This window comes from Oncorhynchus mykiss, chromosome 19, assembly GCF_057628025.1.
Source record: "Oncorhynchus mykiss isolate SJ-2025 chromosome 19, ASM5762802v1, whole genome shotgun sequence".
In the NCBI taxonomy this organism is placed as follows: Eukaryota; Metazoa; Chordata; class Actinopteri; order Salmoniformes; family Salmonidae; genus Oncorhynchus; species Oncorhynchus mykiss.
The window spans coordinates 59,676,443-59,693,144 of record NC_143040.1 but is presented as its reverse complement, the minus strand read 5'-3'; the positions used below and the strand labels follow the sequence as shown (position 1 = coordinate 59,693,144).

General features: G+C 43.2%; 1 protein-coding gene across 1 annotated transcript in view; it reads left to right on the top strand.

The window, feature by feature from the left end:
• The window catches only part of LOC110498381 (usherin), a 432,088-nt gene that overhangs the window by 343,769 nt on the left and 71,617 nt on the right, over positions 1-16,702 (top strand). Inside the window, exon 61 of the mRNA XM_036955034.2 lies at positions 2,813-3,017. Within this exon, the coding sequence (XP_036810929.2) occupies positions 2,813-3,017 (205 nt within the window). The remainder of the gene's footprint in view (positions 1-2,812; positions 3,018-16,702) is intronic.

The following is a 16,702-nucleotide window of genomic DNA, read 5'->3' as shown; positions in this document are numbered from 1 at the left end:
GGTACAGGTTAGAAGTAATTTGTACATGTAGGTAGGGGTGAAGTTACTATGCATAGATAATAAACAGCGAGTTGCAGCAGTGTAAAAAGTAATAGTCTGGGTGGCCATTTGATTAATTGTTCAGCAGTCTTATGGCTTGGGGGTAGAAGCTGTTTAGAAGCCTCTTGAACCTAGACTTGGCGCTCCGGTATCGCTTGCCGTGCGGTAGCAGAGAAAACAGTCTAGGACTTGGGTGACTGGAGTCTCTGACAATTTTATGGGCCTTCCTCTGACACTGACTATTATCTAGGTCCTGGATTGCAGGAAGCTTGGCCCCAGTGATGTACTGGGCAGTACACACTACCTTCTGTAGCACCTGGTCAGATGCTGAGCAGTTGCCATACCAGGCGGTGATGGAACCGGTCAGGTTGCTCTCGATGGTGCAGCTGTAGAACATTTTGAGGATCTGGGGACCCATGCCAAATCTTTTCAGTCTCCTGAGGGGGACAAGGTTTTGTGGTGCCTTTTTCACAACTGTCTTGGTGTGTTTGGACCATGATAGATCGTTGGTGATTTGGACACCAAGGAACTTGAAATTCTTAACCCGCTCCACTACGGCCTCGTTGATGTTAATGGGGGCCTGTTCGGCCCGCCTTTTCCTGTAGTCCACGATCAGCTCCTTTGTCTTGTTCACATTGAGGGAGAGGTTGTTGTCCTGGCACCACACTGCCAGTTCTCTCATCGTTGTCGGTGATGTCAGATTCCAAACCAGCATGGCTACCACAGCATTCTGCAGCGATACGCCATCACCCGACCTCAACCCAATTGAGATGGTTTGGGATGAGTCGGACCGCAGAGTGACGGAAAAGCAGCCAACAAATGCTCAGCATATGTGGGAACTCCTTCAAGACTGGTGGAAAAGCATTCAAGGTGAAGCTGGTTGAAAGAATGCCAAGAGTGTGCAAAGCTGTCATCAAGGAAAAGGGTGGCTATTTGAAGAATCTCAAATATAAGAAAACCCCTTGAATGAGTAGATGTTCTGAAACTTTTGACCAGTAGTGTATATAATAAAGAAAACGGTATAAATAAGGAATTAGACAGAAAGCTATATACAGGGTCATTGCGTAGGTACAGTGCCTTGCGAAAGTATTCGGCCCCCTTGAACTTAGCGACCTTTTGCCACATTTCAGGCTTCAAACATAAAGATATAAAACTGTCTTTTTTTGTGAAGAATCAACAACAAGTGGGACACAATCATGAAGTGGAACGACATTTATTGGATATTTCAAACTTTTTTAACAAATCAAAAACTGAAAAATTGGACGTGCAAAATTATTCAGCCCCTTTACTTTCAGTGCAGCAAACTCTCTCCAGAAGTTCAGTGAGGATCTCTGAATGATCCAATGTTGACCTAAATGACTAATGATGATAAATACAATCCACCTGTGTGTAATCAAGTCTCCGTATAAATGCACCTGCACTGTGATAGTCTCAGAGGTCCGTTAAAAGCGCAGAGAGCATCATGGAGAACAAGGAACACACCAGGCAGGTCCGAGATACTGTTGTGAAGAAGTTTAAAGCCGGATTTGGATACAAAAAGATTTCCCAAGCTTTAAACATCCCAAGGAGCACTGTGCAAGCGATAATATTGAAATGGAAGGAGTATCAGACCACTGCAAATCTACTGAGACCTGGCCGTCCCTCTAAACTTTCAGCTCATACAAGGAGAAGACTGATCAGAGATGCAGCCAAGAGGCCCATGATCACTCTGGATGAACTGCAGAGATCTACAGCTGAGGTGGGAGACTCTGTCCATAGGACAACAATCAGTCGTATATTTCACAAATCTGGCCTTTATGGAAGAGTGGCAAGAAGAAAGCCATTTCTTAAAGATATCCATAAAAAGTGTCGTTTAAAGTTTGCCACAAGCCACCTGGGAGACACACCAAACATGTGGAAGAAGGTGCTCTGATCAGATGAAACCAAAATTGAACTTTTTGGCAACAATGCAAAACGTTATGTTTGGCGTAAAAGCAACACAGCTGAACACACCATCCCCACTGTCAAACATGGTGGTGGCAGCATCATGGTTTGGGCCTGCTTTTCTTCAGCAGGGACAGGGAAGATGGTTAAAATTGATGGGAAGATGGATGGAGCCAAATACAGGACCATTCTGGAAGAAAACCTGATGGAGTCTGCAAAAGACCTGAGACTGGGACGGAGATTTGTCTTCCAACAAGACAATGATCCAAAACATAAAGCAAAATCTACAATGGAATGGTTCAAAATAAACATATCCAGGTGTTAGAATGGCCAAGTCAAAGTCCAGACCTGAATCCAATCGAGAATCTGTGGAAAGAACTGAAAACTGCTGTTCACAAATGCTCTCCATCCAACCTCACTGAGCTCGAGCTGTTTTGCAAGGAGGAATGGGAAAAAATTTCAGTCTCTCGATGTGCAAAACTGATAGAGACATACCCCAAGCGACTTACAGCTGTAATTGCAGCATAAGGTGGCGCTACAAAGTATTAACTTAAGGGGGCTGAATAATTTTGCACGCCCAATTTTTCAGTTTTTGATTTGTTAAAAAAGTTTGAAATATCCAATAAATGTCATTCCACTTCATGATTGTGTCCCACTTGTTGTTGATTCTTCACAAAAAAATACAGTTTTATATCTTTATGTTTGAAGCCTGAAATGTGACAAAAGGTTGCAAAGTTCGAGGGGGCCGAATACTTTCGCAAGGCACTGTAGGTAATGATGTCATGTTCCGAGCATTCTGTTTCTCTTGTATGTGTCAGTGACTAACAGGTCTCTCTCTCCCTCTCTCTAGGTCCTGGCTGTTACTGTGCAGGGGGTACCAGAGGAAGTGGGTTCTCCCATAGTTACAGCTCTGGGTCCTGGCTCTCTAAGGCTCAGCTGGGCCCCTCCCTCTAAAGCCAATGGCATCATACGACTCTACCACATCAACATGACTAGCACCGGGACAATACACACTCACACACCCTCGGATGGACCGCTCAACTACACTGTTACAGGTACAACCCAAACACACACACACGTATGCACACATACACACACATACCAATGTATACAGAGTATGGTGTCAGCACTCCTACTGTACAATGCAGACAAAAATACTACTAAGGATTACACACACACTATTACACACACACACACACACACACACAAGTCCCCCCTTCAGAAGACCACTGAGATGGTTGGATACATGCTTTCACTCTCCTCTCCCACCTCCTCTCATCTCCCCCTCTCCTCCTCCCTCCTTTCATCCCCCATCCTCTCCCTCTGCGCCTTTCACCCTCCTCTTCCTCCTCCTCTCCTCTCCCCATCCCCCTTCTCTCCCTCCTCCTCTCCTCAACCCATCTCCTCCTCTCCTCTCCCTCTCCTCTCCCCATCCCCCTCATCTCCCACCTCCTCTCATCCTCTCCCCCTCCTCTCTCCCTCCTCTCCCACCTCCTCTCATCCTCTCCCCACTCCTTTCATCCTCTCCCCTCGCTCCTTTCCTCCTCTCCTTTCCTCTCCCCCTCCTCTCCTCCTCTCCTCCTCCCTCCTTTCATCCTCCATCCTCTCCCTCTTTGCCTTTCCCTCTCCTCTCCCCATCCCCCTCCTACTCTCCTCTCCTCTCCCCATCCCCATTCTCTCCCTCCTCCTCTCCTCTCCCCATCCCCCTCCTCTCCCTCCTCCTCTCCTCTCCCCATCCTCCTCCTCTCCCTACTCCTCTCCTCTCCCCATCCCCCTCATCTCCCACCTCCTCTCATCCTCTCCCCCTCCTCTCCTCCTCTCTCCCTCATCTCCCACCTCCTCTCATCCTCTCCCCGCACCTTTCATCCTCTCCCCTCGCTCCTTTCCTCCTCTCCTTTCCTCTCCCTCTCCTTTCCTCTCCCCCTCCTTTCCTCCTCTCCCTTCTCCCCGCACCTTTCATCCTCTCCCCTCGCTCCTTTCCTCCTCTCCTTTCCTCTCCCCCTCCTTTCCTCCTCTCCCCCTCCTTTCCTCCTCTCCCCTCTCCCCTCACTCCTTTCCTCCTTTCCTCGCTCCTTTCCTCTGCCCCCTCCTTTTGTCCTCTTCTCCTTTCCCCCACCTCCTCCTCTACTCCTCTATTCCTTTCCCCTCCTCTCCCCGCCTTCTCTCGTCCTCTCCTCCTCTCCCCGCCTCCTCTCGTCCTCGCTGTCCTGTGTTTATTTATGCATACTGTTTCTGGAAGCAATCTAATGACTGAATTTACACTGGATTCCCGCCATGAGCCAGCCTTTCCCCTCACACTCACACAGAGGCCTCTGATCTATGCTTCTTCATTCATACACACACGCACACAGAAACACATACTGACACACTCTTAGCATGCTCGCCCACATACACTCACTCACTCACTCAGATAGGCTCTCTCGCTCTCTTTCTCTATTGATCTCTCACACATACACATACACATACACCAACACACACACACACACACACACACACACTCTCTCTCTCTGGCAGGGCTGGAGGATTTGTGGGGCTTCTTTTATCTGCCCAGGAGAGGAGCAATGTGGCTGGCCCCATGCCATCAGTTACCAGGCCAAGGATACACACACACACACACACCCCACTGAGTAGTCTCTTGCCATATTAGTCCTGTTTAAACCAGACAGGCATATCCTCCTTCTGTATGCTAATTACATACCTATGGCTCTCCTAGAGACCTGAATCTACATCATCCATACAATCTGGGAGAGGAGAGGGAGGAGAGGAGACAGAGAGGGAGGGGAGGAGACAGAGAGGGAGGAGAGGAGACAGAGAGGGAGGAGAGAGGACAGAGAGGGAGGAGAGGGGACAGAGAGGGAGGAGAGGGGACCGAGAGGGAGAAGAGGGGACAGAGAGGGAGGAGAGGGGACAGAGAGGGAGGAGAGAGGACAGAGAGGGAGGAGAGGGGACAGAGAGGGAGGAGAGGGGACAGAGAGGGGACCGAGAGGGAGAAGAGGGGACAGAGAGGGAGGAGAGAGGACAGAGAGGGAGGAGAGGGGACAGAGAGGGAGGAGAGGAGACAGAGAGGGGACCGAGAGGGAGAAGAGGGGACAGAGAGGGAGGAGAGGGAGGAGAGAGGACAGAGAGGGAGGAAAGGGGACAGAGAGGGAGGGGGGAGAGGGGACAGAGAGGGGACCGAGAGGGAGAAGAGGGGACAGAGAGGGAGGAGAGAGGACAGAGAGGGAGGAGAGGGGACAGAGAGGGGACCGAGAGGGAGAAGAGGGGACAGAGAGGGAGGAGAGGGGACAGAGAGGGAGGAGAGGGGACAGAGAGGGAGGAGAGGGGACAGAGAGGGAGGAGAGGGGACAGAGAGGGAGGAGAGGAGACAGAGAGGGAGGAGAGGGGACAGAGAGGGAGGAGAGGAGACAGAGAGGGAGGAGAGGGGACAGAGAGGGAGGAGAGGGGACAGAGAGGGAGGAGAGGAGACAGAGAGGGAGGAGAGAGGACAGAGAGGGAGGAGAGGGGACAGAGAGGGAGGAGAGGGGACAGAGAGGGAGGAGAGGGGACAGAGAGGGAGGAGAGGGGACAGAGAGGGAGGAGAAGGGACAGAGAGGGAGGAGAGGAGACAGAGAGTGAGGAGAGGAGACAGAGAGGGAAGAGAGGGAGGAGAGGGGACAGAGAGGGAGGAGATGGGACAGAGAGGGAGGAGATGGGACAGAGAGGGAGGAGAGGGGACAGAGAGGGAGGAGAGGGGACAGAGAGGGAGGAGAGGAGACAGAGAGGGAGGAGAGGAGACAGAGAGGGAGGAGAAGGGACAGAGAGGGGACAGAGAGGGAGGAGAGGGGACAGAGAGGGAGGAGAGGGGACAGAGAGGGAGGAGAGGGGACAGAGAGGGAGGAGAGGGGACAGAGAGGGAGGAGAGGAGACAGAGAGGGAGGAGAGGGGACAGAGAGGGAGGAGAGGGGACAGAGAGGGAGGAGAGGGGACAGAGAGGGAGGAGAAGGGACAGAGAGGGAGGAGAGGGGACAGAGAGGGAGGAGAGGGGACAGAGAGGGAGGAGAGGGGACAGAGAGGGAGGAGAGGAGACAGAGAGGGAGGAGAGGAGACAGAGAGGGAGGAGAAGGGACAGAGAGGGGACCGAGAGGGAGAAGAGGGGACAGAGAGGGAGGAGAGAAGACAGAGAGGGAGGAGAGGAGACAGAGAGGGAGGAGAAGGGACAGAGAGGGGACCGAGAGGGAGAAGAGGGGACAGAGAGGGAGGAGAGAAGACAGAGAGGGAGGAGAGGAGACAGAGAGGGAGGAGAGGGGACAAAGAGGGAGGAGAGAGGACAGAGAGGGAGGAGACGGGACAGAGAGGGAGGAGACGGGACAGAGAGGGAGGAGAGGGGACAGAGAGGGAGGAGAGAGGACAGAGAGTGAGGAGACGGGACAGAGAGGGAGGAGTGGGGACAGAGAGGGAGGAGAGGGGACAGAGAGGGAGGAGAGGGGACAGAGAGGGAGGAGAGGAGACAGAGGGGGAGGAGAGGGTGAGATGGAAGAGTGTGTCTCTTAAAGTCAGAGGAGAGGAGGAGTGTTCCTTCCAACAGTGATAAGGTTCTCACACTGCAGCTCTGCACACGCTGACTAGAGTGTCTGTCTTAGGGAAGAAGGGGAGAGGGTTTAGGTTAAAGTTGGAGGGAGAGAGGGGGGGAGAAGAGAGGGGGAGAGGATTAGGGTAGAGAGGTTAGGGGGGATAGGGGTAGAGGAGAGGGGTATGAGAGAGAGGCTAAGGGAAAGGGTTAGGGTGGAGGAGAGGGGTATGAGAGAGAGGCTAAGGGAAAGGGTTAGGGTGGAGGAGAGGGGTATGAGAGAGAGGCTAAGGGACAGGGCGGAGGAGAGGGGTATGAGAGAGAGGCTAAGGGAAAGGGCGGAGGAGAGGGGTATGAGAGAGAGGCTATGGGAAAGGGTTAGGGTGGAGGAGAGGGGTATGAGAGAGAGGCTAAGGGAAAGGATTAGGGTGGAGGAGAGGGGTATGAGAGAGAGGCTAAGGGAAAGGATTAGGGTGGAGGAGAGGGGTATGAGAGAGAGGCTAAGGGAAAGGATTAGGGTGGAGGAGAGGGGTATGAGAGAGAGGCTAAGGGAAAGGGTTAGGGTGGAGGAGAGGGGTATGAGAGAGAGGCTATGGGAAAGGGTGGAGGAGAGGGGTATGAGAGAGAGGCTATGGGAAAGGGTTAGGGTGGAGGAGAGGGGTATGAGAGAGAGGCTATGGGAAAGGGTTAGGGTGGAGGAGAGGGGTATGAGAGAGAGGCTATGGGAAAGGGTTAGGGTGGAGGAGAGGGGTATGAGAGAGAGGCTAAGGGAAAGGATTAGGGTGGAGGAGAGGGGTATGAGAGAGAGGCTAAGGGAAAGGGTTAGGGTGGAGGAGAGGGGTATGAGAGAGAGAGGCTAAGGGAAAGGGTTAGGGTGGAGGAGAGGGGTATGAGAGAGAGGCTAAGGGACAGGGCGGAGGAGAGGGGTATGAGAGAGAGGCTAAGGGAAAGGGCGGAGGAGAGGGGTATGAGAGAGAGGCTAAGGGAAAGGGCGGAGGAGAGGGTACAGAGAAAAGGCCATTTCATTTATTTAACCTTTATTTTCAAAAGGAATATAAAAATACACGTATTTAACCTTTTTTTAACTTGGCAAGTCAGTTAAGAACAAATTCTTATTTTCAATGACAGACTAGAACTACCTTGTTCAGGAGCAGTACAACAGATTTTTACCTTGTCAGCTCAGGGATTCAATCTAGAAACCTTTCAGTTACTGGCCCAACACTCTAACCACCTGCTGCCCCATTGAGAACTACGTCTCTTTTTCAAATGCACTCTGTATAATTAAACATAAATATACACAGTATGCACAACAACAACAAAATTAATAATGATATTAAAAAAAGAGGAATAAAAAATAAATAAATAAATAATATATACAGTGGGGCAAAAAAGTATTTAGTCAGTCACCAATTGTGCAAGTTCTCCCACTTAAAAAGATGAGAGAGGCCTGTAATTTTCGTCATAGGTACACTTCAACTATGACAGACAAAATGAGAAAAAAACATCCAGAAAATCACATTGTAGGATTTTTTATTTATTTATTTACAAATTATGGTGGAAAATGATTATTTGGTCACCTACAAACAAGCACGATTTCTGGCTCTCACAGACCTGCAACTTCTTCGTTAATAGGCTCCTCTGTCCTCCACTCGTTACCTGTATTAATGGCACCTGTTTGAACTTGTTATTAGTATAAAAGACACCTGTCCACAACCTCAAACAGTCACACTCCAAACTCCACTATGGCCAAGACCAAAGAGCTGTCAAAGGACACCAGAAACAAAATTGTAGACCTGCACCAGGCTGGGAAGACTGAATCTGCAATAGGTAAGCAGCTTGGTTTGAAGAAATCAACCGTGGGAGCAATTATTAGGAAATGGAAGACATACAAGACCACTGATAATCTTCCTCGATCTGGGGCTCCACGCAAGATCTCACCCCGTGGGGTCAAAATTATCACAAGAACGGTTAGCAAAAATCCAGTACATGTCCAGGCCCGTCTGAAGTTTGCTAGAGAGCATTTGGATGATCCAGAAGAAGATTGGGAGAATGTCATATGGTCAGATGAAACCAAAATATAACTTTTTGGTAAGAACTCAACTCGTCGTGTTTGGAGGACAAAGAATGCTGAGTTACATCCAAAGAACACCATACCTACTGTGAATCATGGGGGTGGAAACATCATGCTTTGGGGCTGTTTTTCTGCAAAGGGACCAGGACGACTAATCTGTGTAAAGGAAAGAATGAATGGGGCCATGTATCATGAGATTTTGAGTGAAAACCTCCTTCCATCAGCAAGGGCATTGAAGATGAAACATGGCTGGGTCTTTCAGCATGACAATGATCCCAAACACACCGCCCGGGCAACGAAGGGGTGGCTTCGTAAGAAGCATTTCAAGGTCCTGGAGTGGCCTAGCCAGTCTAGGTGGGCAGTTTGGAAGCTCACTGGTTTCCCTGGTTAATCCTGAGAGCAGTCAGGAGTTTGGGATATAAGGGGGCAGTTTGGAAGCTCACTGGTTTCCCTGGTTAAGCCTGAGAGCAGTCAGGAGTTTGGGGAGTTCCGGCCTCTCCTCTGGAACGCTCTGCTTTCTGGAGATATTTCCCAGTAACACTCAACAGAGAATGCTGAGAGCACTGGGATAAGACCAGGATTTGCCAAAGCTGGTCACTGTGTGTGTTTGTGTCAGGATTTGGCAAAGCTGGCAATAGCAAGCCCATTGGGTTTGTCTTGTGTGTGTGGCAGTGATGGCGTTGAGAGTGTAGATGCTGTGCATGTTTAAGGGCTGGCGAGTGGCTTATGCCAGGCAGTCCCGGTGCGGTTTTAGGCCAGTAAGCTAGGGTGTGGATATGAGAGTGTGTGTGTTTAGTGGTGCCGTGATGTGCAAGCACTGAGATTGGTGGTGGAGAAGTGTTACAACTCCCAGAGACGCCACTGTCCCTCAGCGAGCGACCGGGAAACCCTGTCTGTCTCATCAGCCAATCTCTCTCTCTCTCTAGACGACATCCTGTCTACATCTCTGTCTGTCTCTCTCTCTCTAGACGGAATGCTGTCTACGTCTCTGTCTGTCTTTCTCCTTCTAGACGACATCCTGTCTACATCTCTGTCTGTCTCTCTCTCTAGACGACATCCTGTCTACATCTCTGTCTGTCTCATCAGCCCAATCTCTCTCTCTCTAGACAACATCCTGTCTACATCTCTGTCTGTCTTTCTCTCTCTATACGACATCCTGTCTACATCTCTGTCTGTCTCATCGGCCAATCTCTCTCTCTCTAGACGACATCCTGTCTACATCCCTGTCTGTCTCATTGGCCAATCTCTCTCTCTCTCTAGACGACATCCTGTCTACATCCCTGTCTGTCTTTCTCTCTCTAGACGACATCCTGTCTACATCTCTGTCTGCATCATTAGCCCAATCTCTCTCTCTCTAGACGACATCCTGTCTACATCTCTCTGTCTGTCTTTCTCCCTCTAGATGACATCCTGTCTACATCTCTGTCTGTCTTTCTCCCTCTAGACGACATCCTGTCTACATCTCTCTCTGTCTTTCTCCCACTAGACGACATCCTGTCTACATCTCTCTGTCTGTCTTTCTCCCTCTAGACGACATCCTGTCTACGTCTCTGTCTATCTTTCTTCCTCTAGACGACATCCTGTCTACATCTCTGTCTGTCTTTCTCCCACTAGACGACATCCTGTCTACATCTCTGTCTGTCTTTCTCCCACTAGACGACATCCTGTCTACATCTCTGTCTGTCTTTCTCCCACTAGACGACATCCTGTCTACATCTCTGTCTGTCTTTCTCCCACTAGACGACATCCTGTCTACATCTCTGTCTGTCTTTCTCCCTCTAGACAACATCCTGTCTACATCTCTCTCTGTCTTTTTATTTGTCCACCTCTCTTCCTTTTCCTTCTTGTACTCTTCTTCTCTTGTCTCTTTGTCTGTCTCTCCTGTCTTGTCTTTACATGTCTCTCATCCTTCCAATATTATCCTATTTTTTATATATTTTTTTTATTTAACTAGGCAAGTCAGTTAAGAACAAATTCTTATTTTCATTGACGGCCTAGGAACAGTGGGTTAACTGCCTTGTCAGCTCAGGGATTCAATCTAGCAACCTTTCGGTTACTGGCCAAGCACTCTAACCACTAGGCTACCTGCCGCCCTATTGGTGACATTACTAAAACTAACCATACATTTCACATTCATATTTTTTTATTAAATAATCTGTTGTATTTCGATGCAAATGTTGTCTCACATCACTGGATGTAGTAACCTCTGCACCAGTGTAAAACAATAAAGAGTTGACAAACATCAAATGTGATATAAAACATTGTATGTTAAATAGGTGGCTGTGGAGAGGGGTGGTATTATTCTTTGTGTCCTAGGGCTGAGCAGTGTGTGAGTGTGTGTGTCCTTAACATAAAACTCAGAACAGTGTGTGTGTGTGTGTGATTGCTAAAGGGGCATCCTACGAAGCAAGCTAGATCTATTCAGGGTTTTCTAAAGCTAACCAGCTTCAGTTAGCTTCACATTCCAGCTCAGACTTCACCCGTTCTACGACGGTGGATATTGCTCGTCTGCCTGGCGCTAACTCTAGCAGGCTTGTAACAGCGAGTGCATGTCAAACACCGAACTCTTCATTGAGACAACGCTGAAACATCAACCCGTGGGCGAGTCATTTGTGCAGAAATCAAAATGAAAGAAAAGTTATCTTGCAAATTCAGAAGCGTATGGTGTGAAATAGGCTTTTAAAAGTGTCGTCTTTATTTTGTTAATTTTTAGTGTGCTTTTCAATGCACAAACACCTTTTTTCCAACTCCTATCAATATACAGCACCAGTCAAAAGTTTGGACACACCTACTCATTCCAGGGTTTTTCTTTATTTGGACTATTTTCTACATTGTAGAATAATAGTGAAGACATCAACACGATGAAATAACACATATGGAATCATGTAGTAACCAAAAAAGTGTTAAACAAATCAAAATATATTTTATATTTGAGGTTCTTCAAAGTAGTCACCCTTTGTCTTGAAGACAGCTTTGCAATATACAATGTGGAAAATAGTAAAAATAAACTTTTGACTGGTACTGTAGATATTTTATTAAGTCATACAAAATAGTTATATTGTGTGTAGTTTAAAATGCATTTTGTCATTACTAAATGTGTAATGTGATATATTTTAACATTTTAAAAAATGACACACAAAAACAAAACATTTGACTAAATAAATATTTAATCAGTCGTCTTCCTCAAATGAAGGGGACGATGACGCAATCTTTGCATGAGGGTGAGAATCTGATTGCATTAGACCTCAGCTCGCAGCTCAGGCATTTCATTCAGGGTAAATGGAGTTAGCCCTGAGTCAGCCTGCCCCAGAGTAGGTTAGTTCTGAAAGATTCATTGCTATAGAAATGTACCTGGCTAAAAGGTGAGCCACATTCGTATGACCAGTTATCCTGAGTTGAACTCAAGAGTTGAGCAAAGTTACCTCACGAAATCCTTAAACCTTATTCGCAGGATACCCCTCAGGTCGCTGGTGACACGTACACACACCCATATACACCCACTGTGTGACCGTGTGCGAAGTACCACAAAGACTCTGTCTCCTTTTCCTTTGTTATTGTCATGAATAATATCTAAATAAATGACAGAAGTTATTAGTATGTTTTAAAGTGACACCCCAGGGGTAATACGGAGACAAGGACTGAAAAAAAGAGCAAGCGGGAGAAGGGAGAAGTAGATGGATGAAGAAACGTTTTACATGAAATATGAGCGGAAATAATTGGCCTGCTTCTCATGTTTAATATGACATCATTCATTTTCCCTTTCACAATGTTAGAACACATGGCTCAGACCGAGAGTAAAATGTATCACTGTTCATCACTGTTCATGTGAATGATAGACATATTCTCTTTAAAATCATTGAGATATTACTTTTTTGTAAAGAAAATATGGGCAGTTAAAAAAATAAGAATCTGTTCAAATTGTACCATAAGGATGGAATGAAATGTTGTTCAATTAAGGTTAGTATTAAGGTTAGTATTAAGGTTAGTATTTTAAGGTTAGTATTAAGGTTAGTATTAAGGTTAGTATTAAGGTTAGTATTTTAAGGTTAGTATTTTAAGGTTGGTATTTTAAGGTTAGTATTTTAAGGTTAGTATTTTAAGGTTAGTATTTTAAGGTTAGTATTAAGGTTAGTATTAAGGTTAGTATTTTAAGGTTACTATTAAGGTTAATATTAAGGTTAGTATTTTAAGGTTGGTATTTTAAGGTTAGTATTTTAAGGTTAGTATTTTAAGGTTAGTATTTTAAGGTTAGTATTTTAAGGTTAGTATTAAGGTTAGTATTAAGGTTAGTATTTTAAGGTTAGTATTAAGGTTAGTATTAAGGTTAGTATTTTAAGGTTAGTATTTTAAGGTTACTATTAAGGTTAATATTAAGGTTAGTATTTTAAGGTTAGTATTTTAAGGTTAGTATTTTAAGGTTAGTATTCTAAGGTTAGTATTTTAAGGTTAGTATTAAGGTTAGTATTAAGGTTAGTATTTTAAGGTTACTATTAAGGTTAATATTAAGGTTAGTATTTTAAGGTTGGTATTTTAAGGTTAGTATTTTAAGGTTAGTATTTAAAGGTTAGTATTTTAAGGTTAGTATTTTAAGGTTAGTATTAAGGTTAGTATTAAGGTTAGTATTTTAAGGTTAGTATTAAGGTTAGTATTTTAAGGTTAGTATTAAGGTTAGTATTTTAAGGTTAGTATTAAGGTTAGTATTTTAAGGTTAGTATTAAGGTTAGTATTTTAAGATTAGTTTTAAGGTTAGTATTAAGGTTAGTATTAAGGTTAGTATTTTAAGGTTACTATTAAGGTTAATATTAAGGTTAGTATTTTAAGGTTAGTATTTTAAGGTTAGTATTTTAAGGTTAGTATTAAGGTTAGTATTTTAAGGTTAGTATTTTAAGGTTACTATTAAGGTTAATATTAAGGTTAGTATTTTAAGGTTAGTATTTTAAGGTTAGTATTTTAAGGTTAGTATTCTAAGGTTAGTATTTTAAGGTTAGTATTAAGGTTAGTATTAAGGTTAGTATTTTAAGGTTACTATTAAGGTTAATATTAAGGTTAGTATTTTAAGGTTGGTATTTTAAGGTTAGTATTTTAAGGTTAGTATTTTAAGGTTAGTATTTTAAGGTTAGTATTTTAAGGTTAGTATTAAGGTTAGTATTTTAAGGTTAGTATTAAGGTTAGTATTTTAAGGTTAGTATTAAGGTTAGTATTTTAAGGTTAGTATTAAGGTTAGTATTTTAAGGTTAGTATTAAGGTTAGTATTTTAAGATTAGTTTTAAGGTTAGTATTAAGGTTAGTATTAAGGTTAGTATTTTAAGGTTACTATTAAGGTTAATATTAAGGTTAGTATTTTAAGGTTAGTATTTTAAGGTTAGTATTTTAAGGTTAGTATTTTAAGGTTAGTATTCTAAGGTTAGTATTTTAAGGTTAGTATTAAGGTTAGTATTAAGGTTAGTATTTTAAGGTTAGTATTAAGGTTAGTATTTTAAGGTTAGTATTAAGGTTAGTATTTTAAGGTTAGTATTAAGGTTAGTATTTTAAGGTTAGTATTAAGGTTAGTATTAAGGTTAGTATTTTAAGGTTAGTTTTAAGGTTAGTATTTTAAGGTTACTATTAAGGTTAATATTAAGGTTAGTATTTTAAGGTTAGTATTTTAAGGTTAGTATTTTAAGGTTAGTATTTTAAGGTTAGTATTAAGGTTAGTATTAAGGTTAGTATTTTAAGGTTAGTATTACGGTTAGTATTTTAAGGTTAGTATTAAGGTTAGTATTTTAAGGTTAGTATTAAGGTTAGTATTTTAAGGTTAGTTTTAAGGTTAGTATTAAGGTTAGTATTAAGGTTAGTATTTTAAGGTTACTATTAAGGTTAGTATTAAGGTAGTATTTTAAGGTTAGTATTTTAAGGTTAGTATTAAGGTTAGTATTTTAAGGTTAGTATTAAGGTTAGTATTTTAAGGTTAGTTTTAAGGTTAGTATTTTAAGGTTAGTATTAAGGTTAGTATTTTAAGGTTAGTTTTAAGGTTAGTATTTTAGGGTTAGTATTAAGGTTAGTATTTTAAGGTTAGTTTTAAGGTTAGTATTAAGGTTAGTATTTTAAGGTTAGTATTAAGGTTAGTATTTTAAGGTTAGTATTAAGGTTAGTATTTTAAGGTTAGTATTTTAAGTTTAGTTTTAAGGTTAGTATTTTAGGGTTAGTATTAAGGTTAGTATTTTAAGGTTAGTATTTTAAGGTTAGTATTTTAAGGTTAGTATTAAGGTTAGTATTAAGGTTAGTATTAAGGTTAGTATTAAGGTTAGTATTTTAAGGTTAGTATTAAGGTTAGTATTTTAAGGTTAGTATTAAGGTTAGTATTTTAAGGTTAGTATTAAGGTTAGTATTAAGGTTAGTATTAAGGTTAGTATTTTAAGGTTAGTTTTAAGGTTAGTATTTTAAGGTTAGTATTAAGGTTAGTATTTTAAGGTTAGTATTAAGGTTAGTATTTTAAGGTTAGTATTAAGTTTAGTATTTTAAGGTTAGTATTAAGGTTAGTATTTTAAGGTTAGTATTAAGTTTAGTATTTTAAGGTTAGTTTTAAGGTTAGTATTAAGGTTAGTATTAAGGTTAGTATTTTAAGGTTAGTATTAAGGTTAGTATTTTAAGGTTAGTATTAAGGTTAATATTTTAAGGTTAGTATTAAGGTTAGTATTTTAAGGTTAGTATTAAGGTTAGTATTTTAAGGTTAGTTTTAAGGTTAGTATTAAGGTTAGTATTAAGGTTAGTATTTTAAGGTTAGTATTAAGGTTAGTATTTTAAGGTTAGTATTAAGGTTAGTATTTTAAGGTTAGTATTTTATTTGCACGTGTATGAGTATTTTTATTTATTTATTTATTTATTTCACCTTTATTTAACCAGGTAGGCAAGTTGAGAACAAGTTCTCATTTCCCCTGGCAAGTATGAAATACACACTTTTATTATACAATAGAGAAATGATCACTGTTGAATTAAGAGAGGAGAAAAAAGTGTATGAGTTACTGCTCACAATTATATAGATTCTATTATCAATCCTGTGTTTAATTGGGTGTTTGTAAGAGCATTATTCAATCATTACAATAGAGAACCTTCTCTTTAACTTCTGCTTCCTCCTCTGAATGCTCCAGCCGCACTGTTTCACGTTCATGTATTTTATATGAAGTGGTTTACATTATGCTGGATATTTAGCTTGTATGAAGATATTTCAAGGCCTAGATTGGGATGTAATAAATTCATTGTAACCCTGGAGAAGAGGAAGTGACATGTTGATCAGAAAGTATTCACACGTGTGTAGTATTGTAGTCACAATTTAGAGGATTACATACATAATTCAGTCAACAAAATTAAGGCTATCATTTAAATTAATTTCAATTATGCTATTTGATATACAGGACCTCTAATGTTAAAAATATATAAATTAAATAATAGGGCTTAAATGGATATCTGAACAAAATCTTGCCTTCATGCTGTAGTTTTATGGAGACTGTGGTTGCTCCTCTGCCTTTGTGATTTTTCCCACTGCTACCTCGGAACAGGTAGCCTTTGTGATTTTTCCCACTGCTACCTCGGAACAGGTAGCCTTTGTGATTTTTCCCACTGCTACCTCGGAACAGGTAGCCTTTGTGATTTTTCCCACTGCTACCTCGGAACAGGTAGCCTTTGTGATTTTTCCCACTGCTACCTCGGAACAGGTAGCCTTTGTGTTTGATGAGGTCACAGAGGAAGACTGAATGCTGCTGAATGTTGCTGAGACAGATTTAACACAGAGAAAGGGATAAAGAGAGAGAGAGAGAGAGAGGGGACACAGCATTGAGACCCCCAAATTCCCTCTCCCCATCCCCCTGTTTGTTCCCTTCCCCTCCCCCCTGTTTTATCCCAGATTATGCGAGCAGAAGAAGGGCAGAGGGGTGGGGGAGAGGGCGTGTATGTGCGTTTATGTACGTGTGTGTGTATAAACCTGATCTGGTGAAGTACGTTAGGGGTCCTCCCATAATTCTCCAGACAAGACAGACAGACAGGCAGACAGGCAGACAGGCAGGCAGGCAGGCAGGCAGGCAGACAGGCAGACAGGCAGGCAGGCAGACAGACAGACAGACAGACAGACAGACAGACAGACAGACAGA